Source organism: Numenius arquata, chromosome 8 (assembly GCF_964106895.1).
Source record: "Numenius arquata chromosome 8, bNumArq3.hap1.1, whole genome shotgun sequence".
Classification (NCBI taxonomy): Eukaryota; Metazoa; Chordata; class Aves; order Charadriiformes; family Scolopacidae; genus Numenius; species Numenius arquata.
Window position 1 is genome coordinate 26,192,894 of NC_133583.1, and position 20,389 is coordinate 26,213,282.

The window sequence follows — 20,389 nt, forward strand, 5'->3', positions numbered from 1 at the left end:
TCCCGGGAAAGGGCTTTCCAAACCCGGTCACGGCGGGTTAATTTTAACAGCCAACCCTTTAGGATTGGCGAGCGGTGGTTTCCCCAGCCCTACAACTGCTCGGGGTGCCGGGGGGGGCGGGGGGGGTGGTGGTGTCCCCATTCCCTGTCCCCAACTGCTGCCGGGACGGGCCAGGGCTCTGCCCATCACTCCTGCCGGGCTCGCTGCTTCCGAGCAGCCTCTTTCCATGCCAAGGGGACGGGGTTTATGGCGAGAAATTCCAGCCGGCTGCCGGAGCGCCGAGCCGTAATCGTTTCCTTATGGGTGGCTCTTGACCAGCGCCGGGCAGTGCCCCCCGGGGCAGCACCAGCGGGGGATCGGGGCCACTTTTCTGGCTATTTTCTGGGAACAGGCAGCTCAGGTTGAGCATCATTTCACCTCGACGTGCAGCGAGGTGTGTCGGGGCTCAGCCTGGACCCCCTCAGATTCCCGGATGGCGGTGGGGAAGGGCTCGTCTGCCATTTCCCACGGCTCTCCGGTAGTTGAGAGCCCTAAGATATTTCGGAGCCGCCGTATAATCACCAGGCAGGGCGTTAAACTTCAGCCTGCAGCGAGGCCGTGCTCCGCAGCACACCCAGGCACGCTCCTTCCCCGGGCAAGGAAGGCAGCAGGAGTCAAACAAGCCTTGGAGAGGGGCTTAACTGAGCCCTGGCCTGTGGGCAGCGTCCCCCTGGCACCTCCGGGGCTCTGGGGGCTGCCCCTGAGCATCCCATAGGGGTCCTGCTGCCCCCCAGCATCCCTGCGCACAACGGGGCTCCCCACCCAGCACCGCAAGAGCATCCTTTGGGGGTCCTCCAGGGCTCTGTGAGGAAACCCCAGTGCTGCCCCCACCAGCGGGGCTGCCCCGCAGTCTCAGCATCCCCAGGCATCCCTTGGGGCTCCCCACCCAGCACCCCAAGAGCATCCTTCGGGGTTCCTCTGACACCCTGTGGGCAAACCCTGGTGAAACCCCCGCCAGCGGGGCTGCCCGCCAGCATCCCTTGGGGTTCCCTACCCAACACCCCAAAAGCATCCTTTGGGGTTCCTCCAGGGCTCTGTGAGCAAATCCCTGTGCTGCCCCCACACGTGGGGCTGTCCCCCCAATTCCCGCATCCCTGAGCACCTTTGAGGCTCCCCACGCAGCACCCCAAGAGTATCTTTTGGGGGTTCTCCATCATCCTGTGAGCAAAACCCCAGTGCTGCCCCGCAGTTCCAGCATCCCTAAGCACCCTTGGGGCTCCCTACCCAGCACCCCAAGAGCGTGTTTTAGGGGTCCTCCTCTGCCCTGTGAGCAAACCCGGGGGCTGTGGAGCTGCCCCCCAGTCCCAGCACCCCCAAGCACCCCTCGGGGCTCCCTCCGTTGTGGCTCCCGGAGCTGCTTCGTGGCCCCACCCGGAGCATCCCCGACCCCCGACCGGCCCTGCCCCGGCTTCAGCCACCCCAGCGCATCTTCCGCTTGCCCGCTGCTGCCCCTCTTCGCATCGTGTCGTCCCCCCCCCCCCCCCCAAGCCCCATCTCAACCTCCCCCCGGCCCCGCGGCGGGCGGCGCATGTGCCGCGCAAATCCCGCCCCTCTCCCGCCCCCGTCGCCGCCGCCCCGGGGGCCGCCGCTCTCCGCGCCCCCCGACTCCGCTCCCCGCGCACCGTTCCGCGCCCCGCTCCGCTGCCCGGGGAGGGAGGGAGGGAGCGAGTGGGGAGGGCGGGGGGGACGGTCCAGGAGGAGGAGGAGGAAGAGGAGGAGGAGGAGGAGGAGGAGGAGGAGGAGGAGGAGGAGGCGGGGGGGGGGCGGCGGGTCCGCTCAGCCCCAGCGGTGGTGGTGGTGGTCGGAGGAGGGGAGGGGAGGGGGGGGGCGATGCACCGCGCCGCGCCCCGCCCGGCCCCCCCGCCGCTCCGCCGCCCCGCCGCCGCCGCCCGGGCGCCGCCCGCCCCCCGCCGCCGCTGAGCCTGGCCCGCCGCCGTCGCGGCCTCCCCCGGCGGCGCCGCCCGCCCCGGGCTGCCGCAGCGCCGCGATGGAGACGGCGGAGAAGGAGTGCGGAGCCCTCGGCGGCCTCTTCCAAGCCATCATCAACGACATGAAGGTAGGGATATCCCCCCCCCCCTCCATCCCCCCACCTCCATCTTTCCCGCACACCACCTCCCCCCCCCCCCCGCTTTCTCTCCCGCCCGGTTCCGCCGGCGTGACAGCGATCCCCCCGCACCCACACACCGGGAAGGCTCCGCTGCCGCCGCTGCGGGCACCGACCGGCTGCGCCCGCTGGGGACCGGGGTTCCCGCATCAGCCCCCGCGGCGGGGACCGGGGCTCGGCTGTGCAGCCCCGAGCCGGGGATCGCGGCCCGGTGTCGGAGCCCCACATCAGCCCCACCTCGGGTGTCGGAGCCCCACATCAACCCCACTTTAGGTGTCAGAGCCCCACGTCGGGTATCAGAACCCCATGTCGGGTATCGGAGCCCCCCCTCAGGTGTCAGAGCCCCACATCAGCCCCATATCGGGTATCAGAGCCCCACTTTGGGTGTCGGAGCCCCACATCAGTCCCATATCGGGTATCAGAGCCCCACATCAGCCCCACCTCACGTGTCGGAGCCCCACCTCGGGTGTCGGAGCCCTACATCAACCCCACTTTGGGTGTCAGAGCCCCATGTCGGGTATCAGAACCCCATGTCAGGTATCGGAGCCCCCCCTCAGGTGTCAGAGCCCCACATCAGCCCCATATTAGGTATCAGAGCCCCACATCAGCCCCATATTGGGTGTCAGAGCCCCATATCAGCCCCTTAGACATCACCGGGTACCGGAGCCCCGCATCAGGTATTGGAGCCCCACCTCGGGTGTTGGAGCCCCCCACATCAACCCCACGTCAAGTATCAGAGCCCCACATCAGGCATTGGAGCCCAGGACTGGGTGCCAGAGCCCCACATCAACCCCATATTGGGCATCGGGGGGGCCTGCATTGGGCATTGGACCCCGTGCTGCAGATGGCAGCCCCATAGCAGCCCCATATCCATCACCCGGTACCGGAGCCCCACGGTGGGTATTGCAGCCCTGTATCAGCCCCAAATCTGTTGCCAGGTATCGGAGCCCCATATCAGCCCCGTATCCATCACCGGGTACCAGAGCCCCAAGTCGGGTATCACAGAGCGGGCATCGTTGCCCCATATCAGGTACCGCTGGTCCCACGTCAGGCATCGCTGCCCGTTCGGGGCATGGCGTTGCCCCCACTACCCGCCGCTCCCCAGCTTGGATTTCTGCCGGACCCGCTTGGGTTTGCACCAGCGGAACAAAAAGGTCCCCCCACCGGCTGCTCGATCCCATTTCCCAACCCGGGGAGGGGACATCGCCTCCGCCCTCCCTGGGAGCAGGATGGGGTCGTGTTTAAGGAAAAAAAAGAAAAAAAAAAAAAAAAAAAGCCTTTTTTTTTTTGGTTTGTTTTCATTTAAAAAGAAAAAAAAATAAAATAAAAATGCTGGAGGGCATTTTTGCCTGGGGGCTGAGAGAGGAGGAGGGGACCAGCCGGGTTTCTTCATCTCGGGGAGGGGGGTGGGGGGCACAATTCCCGCTGCTGGCCCTGGCGTTGGGGGTTTATCCCCAGTCATTCTCAGGAGGCAAAAGCTCTCTTCCTCCTCCTCCTCTTCCTCTCTTCTTGCTGCAGCCCAGTCCAGACAATGCTGTCATTGCCAAAGCAGGGGAGGGGGGGGGGGATAAAAAAAAAATAAAAGCCTTGCTGAGAAGGAGATTAACCCCTTCAGGGGGCGGCGGTGGCTCCGTGGGCCGGACTCTGGCTGGGGACTGGGAGAAAAGCCCTCCAGGGGGACGATCCCGGTTCTCCCCAGGGTGGAGGTGGGGGCAGCCCGTGCCTCGATTTCCCCATTCTCCCGCTGTCATCTCCCCAGCTGGTGCCAGGGTGGCCACGCGACGGCGTCCCCAGCTCCATCGGGACGTGTTTGGGCCAGGAGCCCCTCACCATGGCATCGCGCCCGAGGGTACCAGGCTGGATTCGTTTTCCTGCCGTTTGTAGGTGGGAAAGATGAGGGAAATAATAAGAAAAAAAGGAGAAAAAAGCCCCGCCACGCTCGGCTCGTCCCCTGCACCGCCCCAGCGCTGGTGGCCCCTAAGGGTGCATCATCCCTGTCCCCATCTCCCAGCCACATGGGCGTCCTGGGGGACAGGGGAAAAACAGTCCCCTGCCCTGAGAGCTGACGGTGTTCAATGGCAGCCATGCGCTCAGGGTCCCGTGGCTGGGACCCCTGTGCTGGCCACGGGCACAAAGGGACCTTATTTCGGTGGCGGGTGGCTTTTCGGCACCCCTGGGCCTCCCTTGGGGGGGACTCGGGCAGCGAAGCCTGGCAGCGGTCCCCAAGCCGGCGGTATCCCCGAGCCGGCTTCATTCCTCTTGCCTCTCTTCCAGCGTGCTCGGCGTCCCGGGGTGACCTTGGCATGTCCTTGTCCCTGTTGTCCTCGTCCTCATCCTCCTTCTGCCCGGCATCGTGGAGGGCTGGGGGCATCGTGATGTGCCCCCTTGTCTGGGGGGACCTTCCTCTCGCCTTTCCCAGGGTGACTAGGGGAAGGTGGCCCTGGGACGGTGGACCTGCCCTCCGGCAATGACAGTCCCCAGGGACTCGTGGCCCTGCCACAAGTGGCACATGAAGTGACATCCTCAAACCCCTTCTTTGCTGGCTCATGAGGAAATTGGGGCTTTCGTGGTCCCCAAAAAACAACACTTGACTAGTCCCATGCCCCCTTGGTGCAAAACGTGTCCCCAGAGGTGCCACCAAGCCAGGCTCATGGAGAGGTGTGGTGACACAAAGGCTCCAGTGCCCCTGTCCCAGCCTGGTGGCCACCCCAAGGGGCTTTGCAAGCCCCCGGCACTGCCATCAGATGGTGGCACCAGGGTGGCCTCGCCAGGATGACAGCACTGGGACCAGACTCACCGGGATGGCAGCACCAGCATAGCCTCGCTGCGATGGTGGCACTAGGATTGGCCTCTCTGGGATGGTGGCACTGGCACCAGCCTTGCCAGGATGGCACTAGGATGTCCTCGCTGGGATGGTGGCACCAGGACTGGCTGTGCCAGGCTGGCACTGGGATGTCCTCACTGTATGGTGGCACCTGGATAGCCTCACCGGGATGGTGGCACTGGGATGGCCTCGCTGAAGATGGCACCAGGATTAACGTCACCAGGACAACACGGACTGGCCTCACTGGGATTGTGGCACTGGGATGACCTCACCATATGGTGGCACCAGGATTAGCCTTGCTGGGATGGCACTGGAATTGGCATTACTGGGACTGGCCACGCTGGGATGGCACCAGGATGGTCTTACTGGGACTGGCATCTCCAAGGCACTGCTGGGACTGGTCTTGCTGGATCTTGCCTCACTGGGACAAGCGCTGGGATGGCCGCTTTGGGACAGTGGCATTAGGGCAGCACTGGGATCGCCTCACCAGGGGGGCACAGGGACTGGTCTTGTGGGGATGGCCTCATTGGGATGGTATCAGGATGGCCTGGCCAGGATGGCACCAGGGTGGCCTTCGCAGGACCTGTGACACGTCCATGTCCCTGCACGACCACCCCATTCAGGGCTGGGGGGACTCTAGAGCTCCCCTCCTGCCCCAATGGTCCTCGGGGGACCTGGGGGCTCCTGGGGCTACCCGCTGCAGGGCTGGAGCCCTCCACCATGGTGGTTTTGGCCATCACTGCTGGTTTGGCCATCACTGCTTTGGGGGAGGCCACAGGTGCTGGAGGGCTCAAAGCTTGCCCTGTGCACCAGCTCCTTCCCTCCCCTCAAATTTCCAAGCCCATAATGCCTTCATCCCTTTGAGGAAGAGATCACCCCAAATCCTGAGGTCTCCATGGTCTACGATGTTGCGTGGCCAGACTGGAAAGGGGAAAAAGCCTGAGGGGGAAAGGGTTGTGCTCAGCCTTTATTAGCCATCAGAGAAGCCACATCTAGCCAGGCATGGCCACCAAACTGCCCCATCTCTCTGTAACGGTGAAGGGTGGGGGTTGCCCTGCCCATGGAGGTGGCACAGAGGGGCGAGGGGCTCTGGTTGTCACTGTTCTGTTCCTTCCTTGCAGAGCTCCTACCCCATCTGGGAGGACTTCAACTCAAAGGCCACCAAGCTGCACTCCCAGCTCAGGTGAGTGGCTAGGGAGGGTGGGGGACACAGGGGACCCCCCTCCTCCCCATGGGCACATCCTGGGGTGCCCAGCGCCCACTGAGCTCCCCCCTCACTCTCTCCACCCCAGGACCACGGTGCTGGCTGCAGTCGCCTTCCTGGATGCCTTCCAGAAAGTGGCCGACATGGCCACCAACACCCGAGGTAGGGTCCTCCCCACCCAGGGGTGCGTGTCCCGGGGCTGGGCCGGGCAGGGGCAAGGCTGGCGAGTGTCCCCTGTGGAGTGTCCCCTGCCCCAGATGGCTGGGGTGGGCTTCAAGCAGCAGCTGCACCGTCCATGGAGACATGTCCAACCTGTCCCCACCCCGAGGTGCAGCATCCTCTGGGAAGCAGGGCTGGAAAGATGGGGTGCAGCTGAGGGGTGGGCACCCATGTGGATGTTGCTCCTTGCCACCCATGGGTGCTCAGCCAGCATCTTCTGGTGGGGTTGCTTTGCTTGCGGGGAGATTCGGTGGTGGTCCCACGCACCCATCTTTGCCCCCCTGGGATGCACCCACATGTGGGGCTGAGCCACCCTCCCAGTGTCCCTTGTCCCCTGCACCTGAAGACACAAGGTAGGGTCCTCCCCACCCAGGTGGTTGTCCCCAGGCTGGGCCAGGCAGCGGGACAGCTGGCAAGTGGGTTGCCCTCTGCTGGGGTGGGCTTCAAGCAGCAGCTCCGCCGTCCATGGAGACATGTCCAACCTGTCCCCACCCTGAAGTGGAGCATCCCCTGGGAAGCAGGACTGGAAAGATGGGGTGCAGCTGAGGGGTGAGGAGCGGGTGAGGTGGGCACCCATGTGGTTGCTGCTCCTCACCACCCATGGGTGCTCAGCCAGCATCTTCTGGTGGGGCTGGCTTGCTTGTGGGGAAATTCGGGGTGGCACAGCCCCACGCTGTGGTCCCCTGCACCCACCTCTGCCCCCTGGGATGCACAGGGATGTGGGGCTGAGCCACCCTCCTGGTGTTCCTTGTCCCCTGCATCCACCTGGGAGGTGCCTGAGGGGCTCCAGGGATGGGGAATTAGATGGAGGGAGAAGATACAGGAGGCCACTTGGAGGACAAACCCTGACCCACAACATGAAGAGTGCAGGCTGCGGGTGCCCCCCACCCCCATGCTGCTATGGGATGGGGGGGGGTGTGTGGTGTGACCGGACCCTCTGCGGGTGCCTGCTGGCGGCAAGGAGCCGCTTCCCACCGCTCGGCTTCTGCCAAGCAGATGGTCCCGGGCTGGTTTGCAGACTGGCGGCATCCAGGCCATCTGGAGCTGCGCAGGGAGGAGGAGGAGGAGGAGGAGGAGGAGGAGGAAGAGGAGGAGGAGGAGGCAGCTTGAGCCAGGATCAGCTTTGCCTCCAAACCCACTGGCCCACTGCACCCAGTGCGGGGGGGGCACTGGGGATAGCTGGTGACCAGCAACACCGGAGTCAGCATCACGGGGCTACCACTGGGCGGTGGCATTTTGGGACACCCCTGGACATCCCTGCTTTTTTGGGGGATGGGAGGCAGAGGCACAGCATGGGGAAACTGAGGCAGGGCGTTGGAGAGGGGGGCGGGACGCTGGCTGTTGGCCTCGCACGCGAGGAATCGGATTAGGAGCAGCAGGAGCCGGGATAAGAGCATTAGGAGCGGGATTAGGAGAATACCCTGGCACAGGAGGAGAAGGCCCTCAGCCCACGGGCTCCCCAATTTTCCACAGCACTGCGGGGCTGGGGGGTGCCCAAAACTCCTGCAAAGGGTGGGAGGAGGTCTCTGGAGGCTTGTTTTTGGGGTGAGAAAAAGGCAGAATGTCCCACTCCGGCCTAGCTGGCACCCAGGGGTTCTGGATTGCTGCTTTTCCTGGGATTTGCCGGCAGCACTGCCACCATGTGGCCATCCTTAGGCTTCAGAGTTAACAGCGGGTTCACAAAAAAAAGGGACGCTCCTGCTCTCCGTTTCTGGCAAATACCCCCACCACCCCCGGGGAGCTCTGACTCCCTGTTTATCCATCGGGATTGGGACCGGGATGGTGGCTGGAGGTGAGGGATGCAGCCGGCTGCCTGGCACAGAGCCGGGGTGGGAAGCCGGTGCCAGAGCCGAACTGGAGACAAAGTGGGAAAAAAACAGGAGCAGGTTTTCATTTTGCAGCAGCGGGAAGGGATATCTGGCGCTTTATTTATCGGTTAGTGGATGTTGATTTATTTATTTAATGGATTTATCAGGGGGAAATGGGGACATCCCAGGGCTTCTCCAAAGCCGAGCGCATCCCAGCGCTGGTTGTCCCTGTCGCGAGCCGGCCTGGTCCCAGTATACAAACTGGTCTGGGACTGCTGGGGGGGTGTCCCCTAACCCTCATCAGCGGTGTTTTGGTGTGTTCCCCCCCCCAGGTGCCACAAGGGACATTGGCTCCGCGCTGACCCGCATGTGCATGCGGCACCGCAGCATCGAGGCCAAGCTGCGGCAGTTCACCAAGTAAGCGTGCCCAGGGCACCAGTGACACGAGTTGTCTGGGCTCAGCCAACTGATGCTGGATGTCGGCTGGGCCCAGGTTGGGGGGCACTGCTATCATCCCCCCCCCCAGCTCTGGCACTCTCCCACGCTCTCTGCCTCTCTCCCGCTCCAGCGCCCTCATGGAGAGCCTGATAAACCCTTTGCAGGACAGGATTGAGGACTGGAAGAAAACTGCCAACCAGCTGGACAAGGATCACGCGAAAGGTATGGGTGGGATGGGATGGGATGGGACGGGACGGGTCTGTGCTGCATCTGATGGACTGCATCCATCAGTGGGGGGGGGTCCCCTGTGACATCATGTCTCTGCCCCCAGAGTACAAGCGAGCCCGCCACGAGATCAAGAAAAAATCCTCCGACACCCTCAAGCTCCAGAAAAAGGCTCGTAAAGGTGAGGGGGGGGATCTCTTGGTGGGGGGGAAAGGGGGGGTTACCCCTGCCAGCCCCTCTGTGACACCCCTGGCCGGGGCAGACATCCTGGATGGGCCACCCCGGCTGCCTCCCAGGGATGGTGGGTGCCAGGGGGGGTCCCGCTGCCCCCCCCCAGAGAAAGGGGGGTGCTGGCACGGCCCCGGGGGGGGTGGCAGGGAGGCGGGGGTGCACGCCCCAGCCCTCGGCCTCTTTTCACACGTTTTCTCTGTCTCCTTCTCTCTTCCCTCCCCTCCACATCCTTCCTGTAGAGCTGCTTGGTAAGTGAACCGCTGACCCCCCCCCCCTTCCCGACTCCCCCCCGGCCCCCTCTCTGCTTCCTCATCTGCTCCCCCCTCCCTGGGGCCAGGGCCACCTCCATCCATCCGGCTGTCTGTCCTGTGCCCCCCCCGCCCTTCCCTGCTTTTAGCTTAGCTTATACCCCACATCCCGGAGCGATGCCAGCCCCACCTCGGTGACACCCCGGTGGGTCCCCTGGTCCCAGGTGCCAGGGATGGGGACAGGGTGGCGGAGGAGCCCCCCCCCCTCCAACTCCAGGGGCTGCCGCAGGGTGAGGGTGCCCCTGGACCCTCCTGGGATACAGGCACAGGGTGGGATCCCCATGGGACCCGCTGGGACGTGAGGATGGGGTGATGTCTCCCAGCTGGGTGGCCTTGCCTTGGCCATGGGACCCCCAGCGGATCTAGGGTGAAGGGGGGGGAGGGGGGATGTCAGGGGAGCCTGGCGCTGATGGTACTCCGTCTCTCAGGGAAGGGGGACCTGCAGCCCCAGCTGGACAACGCGCTGCAGGACGTCAATGACATGTACCTGCTGCTGGAGGAGACGGAGAAGCAGGCGGTCCGCAAGGCCCTCATCGAGGAGCGGGGTCGCTTCTGCACCTTCATCACCTTCCTGCAGCCCGTGGTGGTGAGCGCCGGGGGCTCGAGGAGGGTACGGGGGGGGTGCTTCTGCCGCCCACTGGGTGCTGATGCTCCCCCTTGTCTGGCCGCAGAATGGGGAGCTCACCATGCTGGGGGAGATCACCCACCTGCAGGGCATCATCGAGGACCTGGTGGTCCTCACTGCCGAGCCCCACAAGCTGCCCCCTGCCAGCGAGCAGGTCAGTGGGGGAGCCCGGGAGGCTAGGGAAGGGTGGGGGAGCATCTTTGGGGAGGGGGTTTAAATCCCATCCTTCCTGCAGGTGATCAAGGACCTGAAGGGCTCTGACTACAGCTGGTCCTACCAGACCCCTCCCTCTTCACCCAGCAGCTCTAGCTCCCGCAAGTCCAGCATGTGCAGGTATGGGGGTGGGGGCTTCACGCCTAACACTGCCCCCTTCGTTAGCCCCGAGGGGGGGAGGGGGGGTGCTAATGATGGTTGAGCATCCCTTGGGGGTGCTCACGAGGTGCATGTCAGCCTCCACATGTCCATGTGGCCGACTGGTCCCCAGTAACATGGAGGCACTGGTCTTGGCGCACAGGGATGGGTGCGGGGTCGGGGCTGGTGCCCCATCCTCCATTTCTGGGGATGACGACGTGAGGGTTTGGGGGCAAACGCATCCCCTTTGCCATGTGCCCCCAGCCTGTCCCCTGTCCCCAGAAGGGAAAGGGATGGACCGTGTGCCTCAGTTTCTCCAGGTTGTGGTGTGGGGCAGGGTACCCAGGGCGGGGGGGGGGACGACACGACTCCTGCCGTCCCCAAAACCTCCGTCTTAAACTCTCTTTTCCTTCCTATGTCCCCGTCCACCCCTCCTGGTGCCCCCCCCCCCCCCCAGCAGCGTTAGCAGTGCCAAGGGTGGCGTGGCGTGGCCCGGCGGGGCTCAGACCTGCTCACCCAGTTCCACCTATCGCTACCGCAGCCTGGCGCAGCCCCCCCCCGCCGCCGCCACCCGCCTCTCCAGCGTCTCTTCCCACGACTCCGGCTTCATCTCCCAGGACGCCGCTTACTCCAAACCGCCTTCCCCCATGCCCTCGGACATCACTAGCCAGGTACGGGGATGGGGGGGCGGGGGGGGGTGGTTCAGCAGCACTGCATATTTCCCCCCCCCTGCCCCGGCTCCGTGCCTCAGTTTTCCCGGGGATGAGACACCCCCCCCCAGGGGTGTTTCTAGATGCGTTGGCATCACAGGAGATAAATAATGGGAATATTGGGGGATGCCAGCCCTGGCTGCAGTGCAGGGAAACCCCATCTGTGACCCCCCTCGCCTCCCCCAAGGGACAGGGCACAGGTATCCCCCCCCACCCGCCCCCCCGCCACGCCAGGAGAACAGGGTATTTCCCAGTCACCCCAGCTCCATGACACCCAGTTTGTACCAGTACACTTTACCCCACACCCTCCCCGGTGCCGAGGGTGCTCCGGGACCCCCCCGGCACCCCCCCGGGAGCTGCCGATCTCATGCTGGCCGTGCCACCGGGCTGCCTGGCACTGCCAGCACTGGGTCTCCATGTCCCACGTTAACCTGGCATTGCCAACCCAGCACTGCTCCCGGGGGCGGGGGGGGGGGGGTGTCCCTATGGCTGTGGGGACCGTTCCCGCTCCCCAAAATGACTGTTGGCTCAGCAGGGGCTTGGGGTTGGGGCTGAGCATCCTGGTTCCCCCACACACACACACACCCCAGCCAGCATCTCCCCGGCTCTGCAACCCCTCCCTGCTGCCGGGTGGGATCCTGCTCCCCTTCCTGCATCTGCTGGTGGCCTGGGTTGGCTGGGGACACCGTGGGTGAAGCTGTGACACCCCCCCGCCCCCGGTCATGGCTGTGCTTTGCTGACCGCCTCTTCTCTCCCCCTTCCACCTCGCCGCTTGGCCCCCCCGGCACAGCAGAAGTCCTCCAGCTCGGCGTCCTCGGAAGCCTCCGAGACCTGCCAGTCGGTCAGCGAGTGCAGCTCCCCCACCTCGGTTAGTCCTCGTCCCCCCACCCCGCCACCGGTGAAGCCTTCAGCAGCAGCTCCCTCCTCTTCCTCTCCTCCCCACCCCCTGGCCCTGACCTCCCCAATCCCAGCAGGGTCACGTTTTCACACCCGGGTCCCCCCCCACACACACACACTTCGTGGGGTTCACCCCCCAGTTCTCCCCCATCCCACCCCACCATGGGGCAGAGCATCCTGGGCTCGGGGCAGGGTGACATTGGCCCGTGTCCCCTCCCGCCCTGCCCCGCTTTTGGCCCCGGTGTCACCCCGTGTCTTCTTGCCCGTTGCAGGACTGGTCCAAGGCCAGCCCCTACGACCAGCCGGTGGTCCCCACCCTGCAGCGGCGAAAGGACCGCGTGGAGCACCTGCGGGAAGCCGAGATGGGCTCCCCCGCCGGCGGGTACCCAGCCATCGGCGGCGAGGATGCTCCCAGGCCCCGGATGTCACCGGCTACCATTGCCGCCAAGGTACCGGCCCCAGTGCTGGGGAGGGAGGGCTTTTGAGGGGGGTTCCAAGAGAGGAAGCAGGGTGCTGACAGTGTCCCCCTTGCCCCCGCAGCATGGGGAGGAGGTGTCCCCCGCCGCCAGCGACCTGGCCATGGTCTTGACCCGGGGGCTCAGCCTGGAGCACCAGAAGAGTAGCCGGGACTCGCTGCAGTACTCCAGCGGCTACAGCACGCAGACCACCACCCCCTCCTGCTCCGAGGACACCATCCCTTCCCAAGGTACCTCCCCCACGGCGGTGAGGGGCACCCAGGGCCACCCGAAATGGCACCCAGAGAGGGGAAGGGGACAGCAGAGGCTTTGGTGGTCCCAGGGCACATCTGCATGCGGTGGGTGTCGGTAGCATCAGGCTGTGGTCACGTCACGTAGGGGCTGGTGGGGTGAAGATTTAACATGTGTTGGAGGTTTGGTGTGTGGCACAAGCAAGGTGCCACGTGGTAACTACGAGGTTTCCTGGTTAGTTGGGTGTCGGTTGGGTCTTGATGGCTACGGTTGTACCAGGCAGCACTTTTTGGAGTGTCGTCGTTTTGCAGTGACGTGTTTGTGCAGAGCAGTTGGGTACAGGCGGAGACGGTGGCAGATGGTCGGTGAAGGCAGTGGAGGTGGTTGGAGATTGAGTAACCGCAGGGACAGTCGTGTTGTGCTGTGGTTGTGTTGGCATGGTGTTGGTTGAGCCAGTTGTGAGCACATGATGGTGATGGTGGAGGTTGGCTGTGATCGCGTTGGGATGGTTGTGATGGTGATGGTTGGGTTTGACTACAACCATGTGGTGGTGATGATTGAGGCCGGTTGTAATGGTCATGGCTGAGTTTGGTTGTGATCATGTGCTGGCAATGGCAGGGACTGGTTGTGATCGCATTGCGATGGTGACAGTTGGGTTTGGTTGTGATCTCAATGTGATGGTTGGGTTTGATTGTGGTGCCTTCTGATGGTGGTGGTTGGGTTTGATTGTGGTGCCTTCTGATGGTGGTGGTTGGGCTTGATTGTGGTGCCTTCTGATGGTGGTGGTTGGGCTTGACTGTGGTGCCTTCTGATGGTGGTGGTTGGGCTTGACTGTGATGCCTTCTGATGGTGGTGGTTGGGCTTGATTGTGGTGCCTTCTGATGGTGGTGGTTGGGCTTGACTGTGGTGCCTTCTGATGGTGGTGGTTGGGCTTGATTGTGGTGCCTTCTGATGGTGGTGGTTGGGCTTGATTGTGGTGCTTTCTCATGGTGATGGTTGGGTTTGATTGTAGTGCCTTGTGATGGTGGTTGGGTTTGATTGTGGTGCCTTCTGATGGTGGTGGTTGGGCTTGATTGTGGTGCCTTCTGATGGTGGTGGTTGGGTTTGATTGTGGTGCTTTCTCATGGTGATGGTTGGGTTTGATTGTAGTGCCTTGTGATGGTGGTTGGGTTTGATTGTGGTGCCTTCTGATGGTGGTGGTTGGGCTTGACTGTGGTGCCTTCTGATGGTGGTGGTTGGGCTTGACTGTGATGCCTTCTGATGGTGGTGGTTGGGCTTGATTGTGGTGCTTTCTCATGGTGATGGTTGGGTTTGATTGTAGTGCCTTGTGATGGTGGTGGTTGGGCTTGATGTCACCATGTTGTGCCAGCAATGGTTGGGGCCAGTTGTGATTGTGTTGTGATGGTGGTGATTGAGTTTGCTTGTGGCCGCACTGCGACGGTGGTGGTTGGAGCTGGCTGCGATTGCATTGTGAAGGTGGTGGTTGGGTTTGGCAGTGCCAGCTGTGCCTCCCCCTCAGTGCACTGACCGTGCTGCCCCCTCCCCAGGCTCTGACTACGACTGCTACTCGGTCAACGGCGATGTGGAGTGTGACCCCCAGAGCGACTTCGACAAGTCCTCCACCATCCCACGCAACAGCAACATCGCCCAGAACTACCGGCGGATGATCCAGACCAAGCGTCCCGCCTCCACCGCCGGGCTGCCCACCGGCACCAACCTACCGTCTGGCACCACCCCGGGGGTGGCCACCATCCGCCGCACGCCCTCCACCAAACCCTCAGTCCGCCGTACCCTCTCCAACGCCGGCCCCATCCCCATCCGACCCCCCATCGTCCCCGTCAAGACCCCCACGGTGCCCGACTCCCCCGGCTACGCTGGCCCCACGCGGGTGGGCAGCGAAGAGTGCGTCTTCTACGTGGACGATGCCTCGCCGAACCCCCTGGATTTTGCCAAAGCTTCGCCCAAGCGGCTGAGCCTTCCCAACACCGCCTGGGGCGGCGGTGCCATGGAGATCTCAGTCTACCCCGGGGCCAGCCAGCACCTCTCCGCCGAGGAAGAGGAGGACCAACAGTTGGCCGCCAACCGGCACAGTTTGGTGGAGAAGATCGGCGAGCTGGTGGCCGGCGCCCACGCCCTGGGGGAAGGCCAGTTCCCCTTCCCCACCGCCCTCGCGGGGTCCGGCCCCAGCGAGGAGACCCCCGCGCCCCCCCCGGCAGCCTCCATGGACCCCCCGGCCGAAGACATGCTGGTGGCCATCCGGCGCGGGGTGCGCCTGCGCAGGACCGTCACCAACGACAGGTCGGCCCCGCGGATATCGTGATGACGCCCGGGCCAGCGGGGACGCGCCCACCGCGGCCCACAGAACCCCCAGCCCCCGGGGGCACCCGCTGAGCCCTCCCCACCCACCGGCACCCGCTGCCCCGTCCCCTCCCTCGCTGCCCCCTGCTTTCTGCTCCTCTCTCTCCTACGTCCCTGTCCCTCCCCTTCCCTACGGCTGTCCTTCACCTCCTCTCTCTTGGGCTCCTTTACACCTCCTCTTCTCCTTGGCTCTTTTTCATCTCTTTTTCGTCTCTTTTTTGTCTTGTTTTTGTCTTTTTGATCTCTCTTTCCTTTCTTCTTTTCCTCTTTTTCTTCTATTTTCCTCTAGTCTTTTCTTCCCTCTCTTCTTCTTTTTATTCTTTTTCTTCTCTTTTCCATCTCTCCTTTCCCTCTCCTTTTCCTCTCCTTTCCCTCTCCTCTTTCTCTTTTTCTTCTTTTCCTCTCCTTTTTCTCTTTTTTTCTCTTCTTGTCCCTTTCTTTCCCCTTCGTCTCTGCATCTTTATTCCCTTCTTTGCACCTTTTTCTCTTCTTTTTCTTTTTTTTTTCTTCTTCCCTCCTTTCCTTTTTTCTCTTTTTCCCTTTTTCCTCTCTTTTCCTTTTGTCCCTCTGTTTCTCTCTTTTCCTTTTTTTTTTTTTTTTTCCTCTCTTTCCTCCTCCCCGCCCCCCCAGCTTCCCCTGGCCGCAGGTGGGTGGCCCCAGCCCCAGCAGGAGGTGACGGTGCCAGTGGGGACCGTGGCAGAAGAAGCACCAGGAGCAGGGGGGACCCCATCCCCATCCGTCTCCCCCACCCCCGGCTGCCTGCCTGGGGCCAGCAAGGCTCAGCCCCATTCCGGAGGCCTGAAGCAATGGGGAGGGGGCTGGAGGAGGGGGGGGGAGGAGGGGAAGATGTTTGAGAGGGTGGGGGGACGATGAGGGGACAGTACAGTTCCCTCCAATTTGGGGGGACACTGGGACACGGCGGCTGAAGATGCCGAACCTCCTTTTTGCCCCCCCTCCCCGACCCCCCCAAGCCCCCTACCTCCTCTCCCTCAGCAGCCACCGACCCTGTGCAGGGTCCTGCTGGGGTTGGGGGGGGGGGGGGGGGTCCAGGGGACTGGGAGGGTTCGCCCAGACACCCCCCCCAAATCAAAGCAGCTGATTTCTGCCGGCGGCTGGAGGAAAGCACAACCCCCCTGCCCCCCGCCCCGCTGTACATAGCCCCCCCCCCACCATCACCCTGCTGTCTGTTGCATCGCAACCCCCTCCCCCTTTCCCTCCCCCGTTAGGAATAACGATTTAGTTCCCTCCCCAACCCCTTCACCTGCCCAGAACCGCTGATGCCAAGTGACAAATGTTTGGGGTTGGGCGTGGGGGGGTGGGGGGGGTGGTCTCTTATTTTGTACAGAAAACGAAAATTCCTTGGAAAAAAAAAAAAAAAACCCGACCTGTCTTTCGACTGAAGTAACTTTTCTGGTGCTGTTGTTAACTTGGTCCTTTTTTTTTTTCTTTTATTTTTTTTTTTTTAATTTATTCCCCTTCTGTGTTCCCGCCTCTGCTGCCGCTTCCCCCCTTCCCGCCCCCCCTCCCCCCCCCATCCCTCTCCCAGGTTTCTTTCTCTTTCTTTCATTCCCTTTTTCCTTTTAAATTGGTTTTTTTGGGGTTTTTTTTTTTTTTTTTTGGTGGTAATTCCCCTCTTTCCCACCTGCCCCCCCCCTCCCCCTCCCCCGATTTCCATAGTCACTGCTACAAGTAACGAATGCACTGTGAAGATTCCAGTATTAATAAAGGTTGTACTGTAATTAATAGCCTCGCCTGCGGTTCTATGGATGTGCTGGTACCTTGTGGAGGCGGGGGGGGGGGGGGTCACCCCAGTAATGGGGAGACGGGTGGGAAGGTCCCATCACCCCTTTGGGGGAGCCCATGGCGGGGATGGGGGGGTTGCTGTAGGGGATGGGGGGGGGGGGGGGGGGGGGGGGGGGTGTGACACATCCCCATGGTCAAGGTGATGGGTGACCTCTGGGGTGCAGAAGAGCATTCCCGATGGGTGATCCCTGGGGTGCAGAAGAGCATCCCCTTGCCCCATCCCCTCCAGAAAAGGCGGGGGGGGGGAGGGTGCAGGTGCTGTGCCCCCCCCCCTTTAACCCTCCCCTGCCACCTCCACCCCTCCCGGCAGCACCTGCGACGCCGAATTACCGGCAGGATTGCCAAACCTCGCCGGGGCGGCACAACCGGCTGCCACGGGCAGTGGGGATGGAGGGGCTGGGGGTGGGCAGCGTCCTGCTGACCGGCTGCGATGGGGGGCTCGGCCTGGGACTGCTCAAGGGCTTGATGGAGCAGCCCAGACCCCCCCGGCACATCTTCGCCGCTTGCCTGGACCCCCAGGGAAAGGTAGGGAGCGTGCTGGGGAGGGGGCAAAGAAAGAGCCCCCCGGCCCCCAGGGTGTCACCTCAGTGACAGGCTGGGAAACGCAGCGCTTGGGGGGGGGGTGCCACCATCCCCACCTGGCTTTGGGGGGCGGGGGGAGGGGATCGCTGAGCATCAGCATCCTACACTGTGAATGGCATGGAAAAATACATATATTTTTATATATATATATATATTGAATTTTTTTGCTGCTCTTGGCATAGATAAGTGCATGGGGGGCGGGGAGGGGGGGGGGAGGGGGGGTTGGTTCTGGCAGCCCCCACGCTAGGGCTTCGCTGCCGGGGGCTTTAAAACTGCTGGGCTCAGCCGGTTGCGGAGAAGCAGCGACTTGCCCCGCGTCTCTCCCACCGGGGCTTGTCACAACCTGTCAGCTGTGACACATGGGGCTGCCCGGTTCCCACCCCGGGGTGGCACAGGGCCACGCTGCAGGGTAGGGCCCCCCCCCACCCCACCTCCCCCAATCTGACACCCTCCCTTTTCTCTGTGTAGGCTGTCAATGAGGTGGCTTTGGGCTGCCCCAGCGTCGTGGTCCTGCCCCTAGGTAGGTGCTGGGCTTGGAAAGGGGACAAAGCCTCTGAGGAGTCAATGACAAACCATGGGTGGCTCTGGGAAATGCCACCCAAGCAGGCGGGTCCCTGGGTTTGGCTCAGCCCAACCAGGTCACTGCTGGGACCAGGAGGATGCTTGGTGGCCGGGGGCTGCATCCCACCATTTCCTACGGCCTCTTGGCCACCAGCCCGTCCCCAAGCCCTCTTGTCCCCTTTGCAGATGTGACAGACCCCAACAGCATCAAGGCGGCGGTGGGGAAGGTGCAGGAGAAGGTGGGAAGTGCCGGCCTCAACCTCCTGATCAACAACACCGGCACCACGCGCCGCAGCACGTTGGCCACCGAGACGGCGGAGAACATGACCCTGGTCTACACCACCAACACCATCGGGCCCCTGCAGACCAGCCAGGTGAGGCCACTGGCACCTCCTGTCCCAAATGCTGGGAGCAGGGAGGAAGAGGATGGTGATGCCTGAGCACCTCTTCCCCCTCAGGCGTTCCTGCCCCTGCTGAAGGAGGCGGCCGAGGCCGAAGGGCAGCGTGGGATGAGCTGCAGCAGAGCTGCCATCGTCAACATCTCCAGCGTCCTGGGTTCCATCGAGGTGGTGGAGGCTTGGGAGGAGAGGCAGGACGTCTGCTACCGCTGCAGCAAGGTACCGCCACCAGGAGAACGGGGAGGAATTTGGGGGGGTACCTCTTATGGGACCCCACCATCACCACCGGCCATGGCACTGCCAGCCTATGATGGTGGTGGTGGTGGCTGTCCCCCTCCAGGCTGCTCTGAACATGCTCACCAAGTGCCTGGCCCTGGAGTATGGGGGCAGCGGGATCCTCTGCGTGTCTGTGGACCCCGGCTGTGTGACACCTCCCTTGGGAAGGGGGACGGTGAGTGATGGGAGGTGCATGGGCCACCCCACCTTGGCAAAGTCCCACTGGCAGCCCTTCCCATGGGCATCCCTTCCCTGCAGACATCCCTTCCTCAGGACCATCCTTTCCTCAGGGGTATCCCTTCTCATGGACATGCCTTCCCTGGGGGTATCCCTTCCTGCAGGCATCGCTTCCCAGGGGCATCCCTTCCCAAGGGCAGCCCTTCCTTGGGGGCATCACTTCCTCGGGGCATCCCTTCCACAGGGGCATCACTTCCTCAGTGGTATCCCTTCCCATAGACATCCCTTGTCATGGACATCACTCCCCTGGTGGCATCCCTTCCTGCAGGCATTGCTTCCCAGGGGCAACCCTTCCCCAGGGCGACCCTCCCTGGGGGCATGGATAAGCATCCATTTCCATGGGCATCCCTTCCTCAGGGGCATCCCTTCCCATGAGCATCCTTTTCTTGGGGGACACCCCTTTCAAGGAGCACCCCTTCCCACGGACATTCCTTCCCAACAGCCATCCCTTCCCATGGACGTCCCTTCCCACAGACATCCCTTCCCAACAGACATCCCTTCCTAACAGACTTCCCTTCCCATGGGCATCCCTTCCCGGGTCTTCCCACCCCTGTGCAGCCCCTCGGTCCCAGAGGAGCTGCGCCACCACGGCAAAGGGCCAATTCCATCCTCTGTCCCGAAACCATCCAGTTTCCTCCCTATTTTCCATTTCCATTCCCATCCCGATGGCGTGTCAGCAGAGGGCACCCCGGGCCCGCGCTTGGCCCCGGCTGGCGGGCTGCACCCAGGGTGCTGCCTCCCCAGCACCCCGGGGCCATCAGCACCCCAAATTTGCCTTCTCCTCCACCGTGCCAAGGCAAGTCGGGAGACAAGCAGCCTCTTGCAGCGCAGCCGGGCAGGGCTAACGCCTGTGCTGGCTTGCGGAGAGAACAGATGAGACACGCTTTTATTAGGAACCATAAAACTCACCTTATTAGCACCCAAGCTGGGGAGGATTAATTTGTGCAAAACAACAGCCCTTGGCTGCGAAAGCATCTCCGGCTTCTCCCAACCTGCCCTGGCTGGAGCTGGCATCCCACCACGCCACGGGCTGGGGCTGGGATTGCCAGGAAGGGGGTTTTGGTTGATTCTTTTTCTTCTTTGGTTGATTCTTTTTCTTCTTTTGTTGATTTTTTTTTTTTTTTTCTTCTTTCACAGGGCCCTGTGACGGTAGAGGAGAGCGTGCAGGGTGTCCTGCAGGTGCTGGCCAAGCTCTCAGCCACCAGCAACGGCACCTTCTGGAACTGGAGAGGACAGACCCTGCCCTGGTGAGAGCAGCACCCCGCCACCGCAGCCACTGAGCTCAATAAAGCTAATTAATGGCCATTTCCAGGCTCGCTGTGGTTCTGTGGGGTGAGGACAGGGACCCCCTACTTGGGGGTGGTGAGAGCTGGGCTCGCTGCCCCCCTTCCCCCCCCCCCCCCAGGGATGCTGATGCCAGGGCAGCAGAGGGAAGGATGCTGCAAGTCCTGCATCCCCGGTGCCAGGCTCTGTCGGGGTGTCCC

General features: G+C 62.9%; 2 protein-coding genes across 2 annotated transcripts; both read left to right on the plus strand.

Moving 5' to 3' along the window:
• The first annotated feature begins 2,026 nt into the window (after nt 1–2,026).
• MTSS2 (MTSS I-BAR domain containing 2) lies at nt 2,027–15,010 on the plus strand. Its single transcript, XM_074151591.1, has 14 exons — nt 2,027–2,095; nt 6,089–6,150; nt 6,260–6,333; nt 8,531–8,615; nt 8,767–8,858; nt 8,968–9,042; nt 9,829–9,986; nt 10,072–10,179; nt 10,261–10,358; nt 10,834–11,047; nt 11,880–11,954; nt 12,256–12,432; nt 12,524–12,689; nt 14,238–15,010. The coding sequence occupies exons 1-14, from the start codon at nt 2,027–2,029 to the stop codon at nt 15,008–15,010; spliced, it is 2,226 nt and encodes a 741-aa protein (XP_074007692.1).
• Nucleotides 15,011–17,238: 2,228 nt separating this feature from the next.
• On the plus strand, nt 17,239–20,156 carry LOC141467193 (C-signal-like). The gene is made up of 6 exons (XM_074151592.1): nt 17,239–17,376; nt 17,902–17,953; nt 18,181–18,368; nt 18,453–18,611; nt 18,733–18,843; nt 20,043–20,156. Exons 1-6 carry the CDS (start codon nt 17,239–17,241, stop codon nt 20,154–20,156), a joined length of 762 nt encoding a protein of 253 aa, XP_074007693.1.
• Nucleotides 20,157–20,389: the final 233 nt, after the last annotated feature.

Excerpts from the sequence above, each read along its gene's own strand:
- MTSS2 (XM_074151591.1), top strand. The coding sequence starts at position 2,027 with ATGGAGACGGCGGAGAAGGAGTGCGGAGCCCTCGGCGGCCTCTTCCAA. Across the intron at positions 8,616-8,766 it reads AAGCTGCGGCAGTTCACCAA|CGCCCTCATGGAGAGCCTGA; the intron begins GTAAGCGTGCCC and ends CTCCCGCTCCAG. Across the intron at positions 10,359-10,833 it reads CGCAAGTCCAGCATGTGCAG|CAGCGTTAGCAGTGCCAAGG; the intron begins GTATGGGGGTGG and ends CCCCCCCCCCAG.
- LOC141467193 (XM_074151592.1), top strand. The coding sequence starts at position 17,239 with ATGGAGGGGCTGGGGGTGGGCAGCGTCCTGCTGACCGGCTGCGATGGG. Across the intron at positions 17,954-18,180 it reads CGTCGTGGTCCTGCCCCTAG|ATGTGACAGACCCCAACAGC; the intron begins GTAGGTGCTGGG and ends TCCCCTTTGCAG. Across the intron at positions 18,844-20,042 it reads CTCCCTTGGGAAGGGGGACG|GGCCCTGTGACGGTAGAGGA; the intron begins GTGAGTGATGGG and ends CTTCTTTCACAG.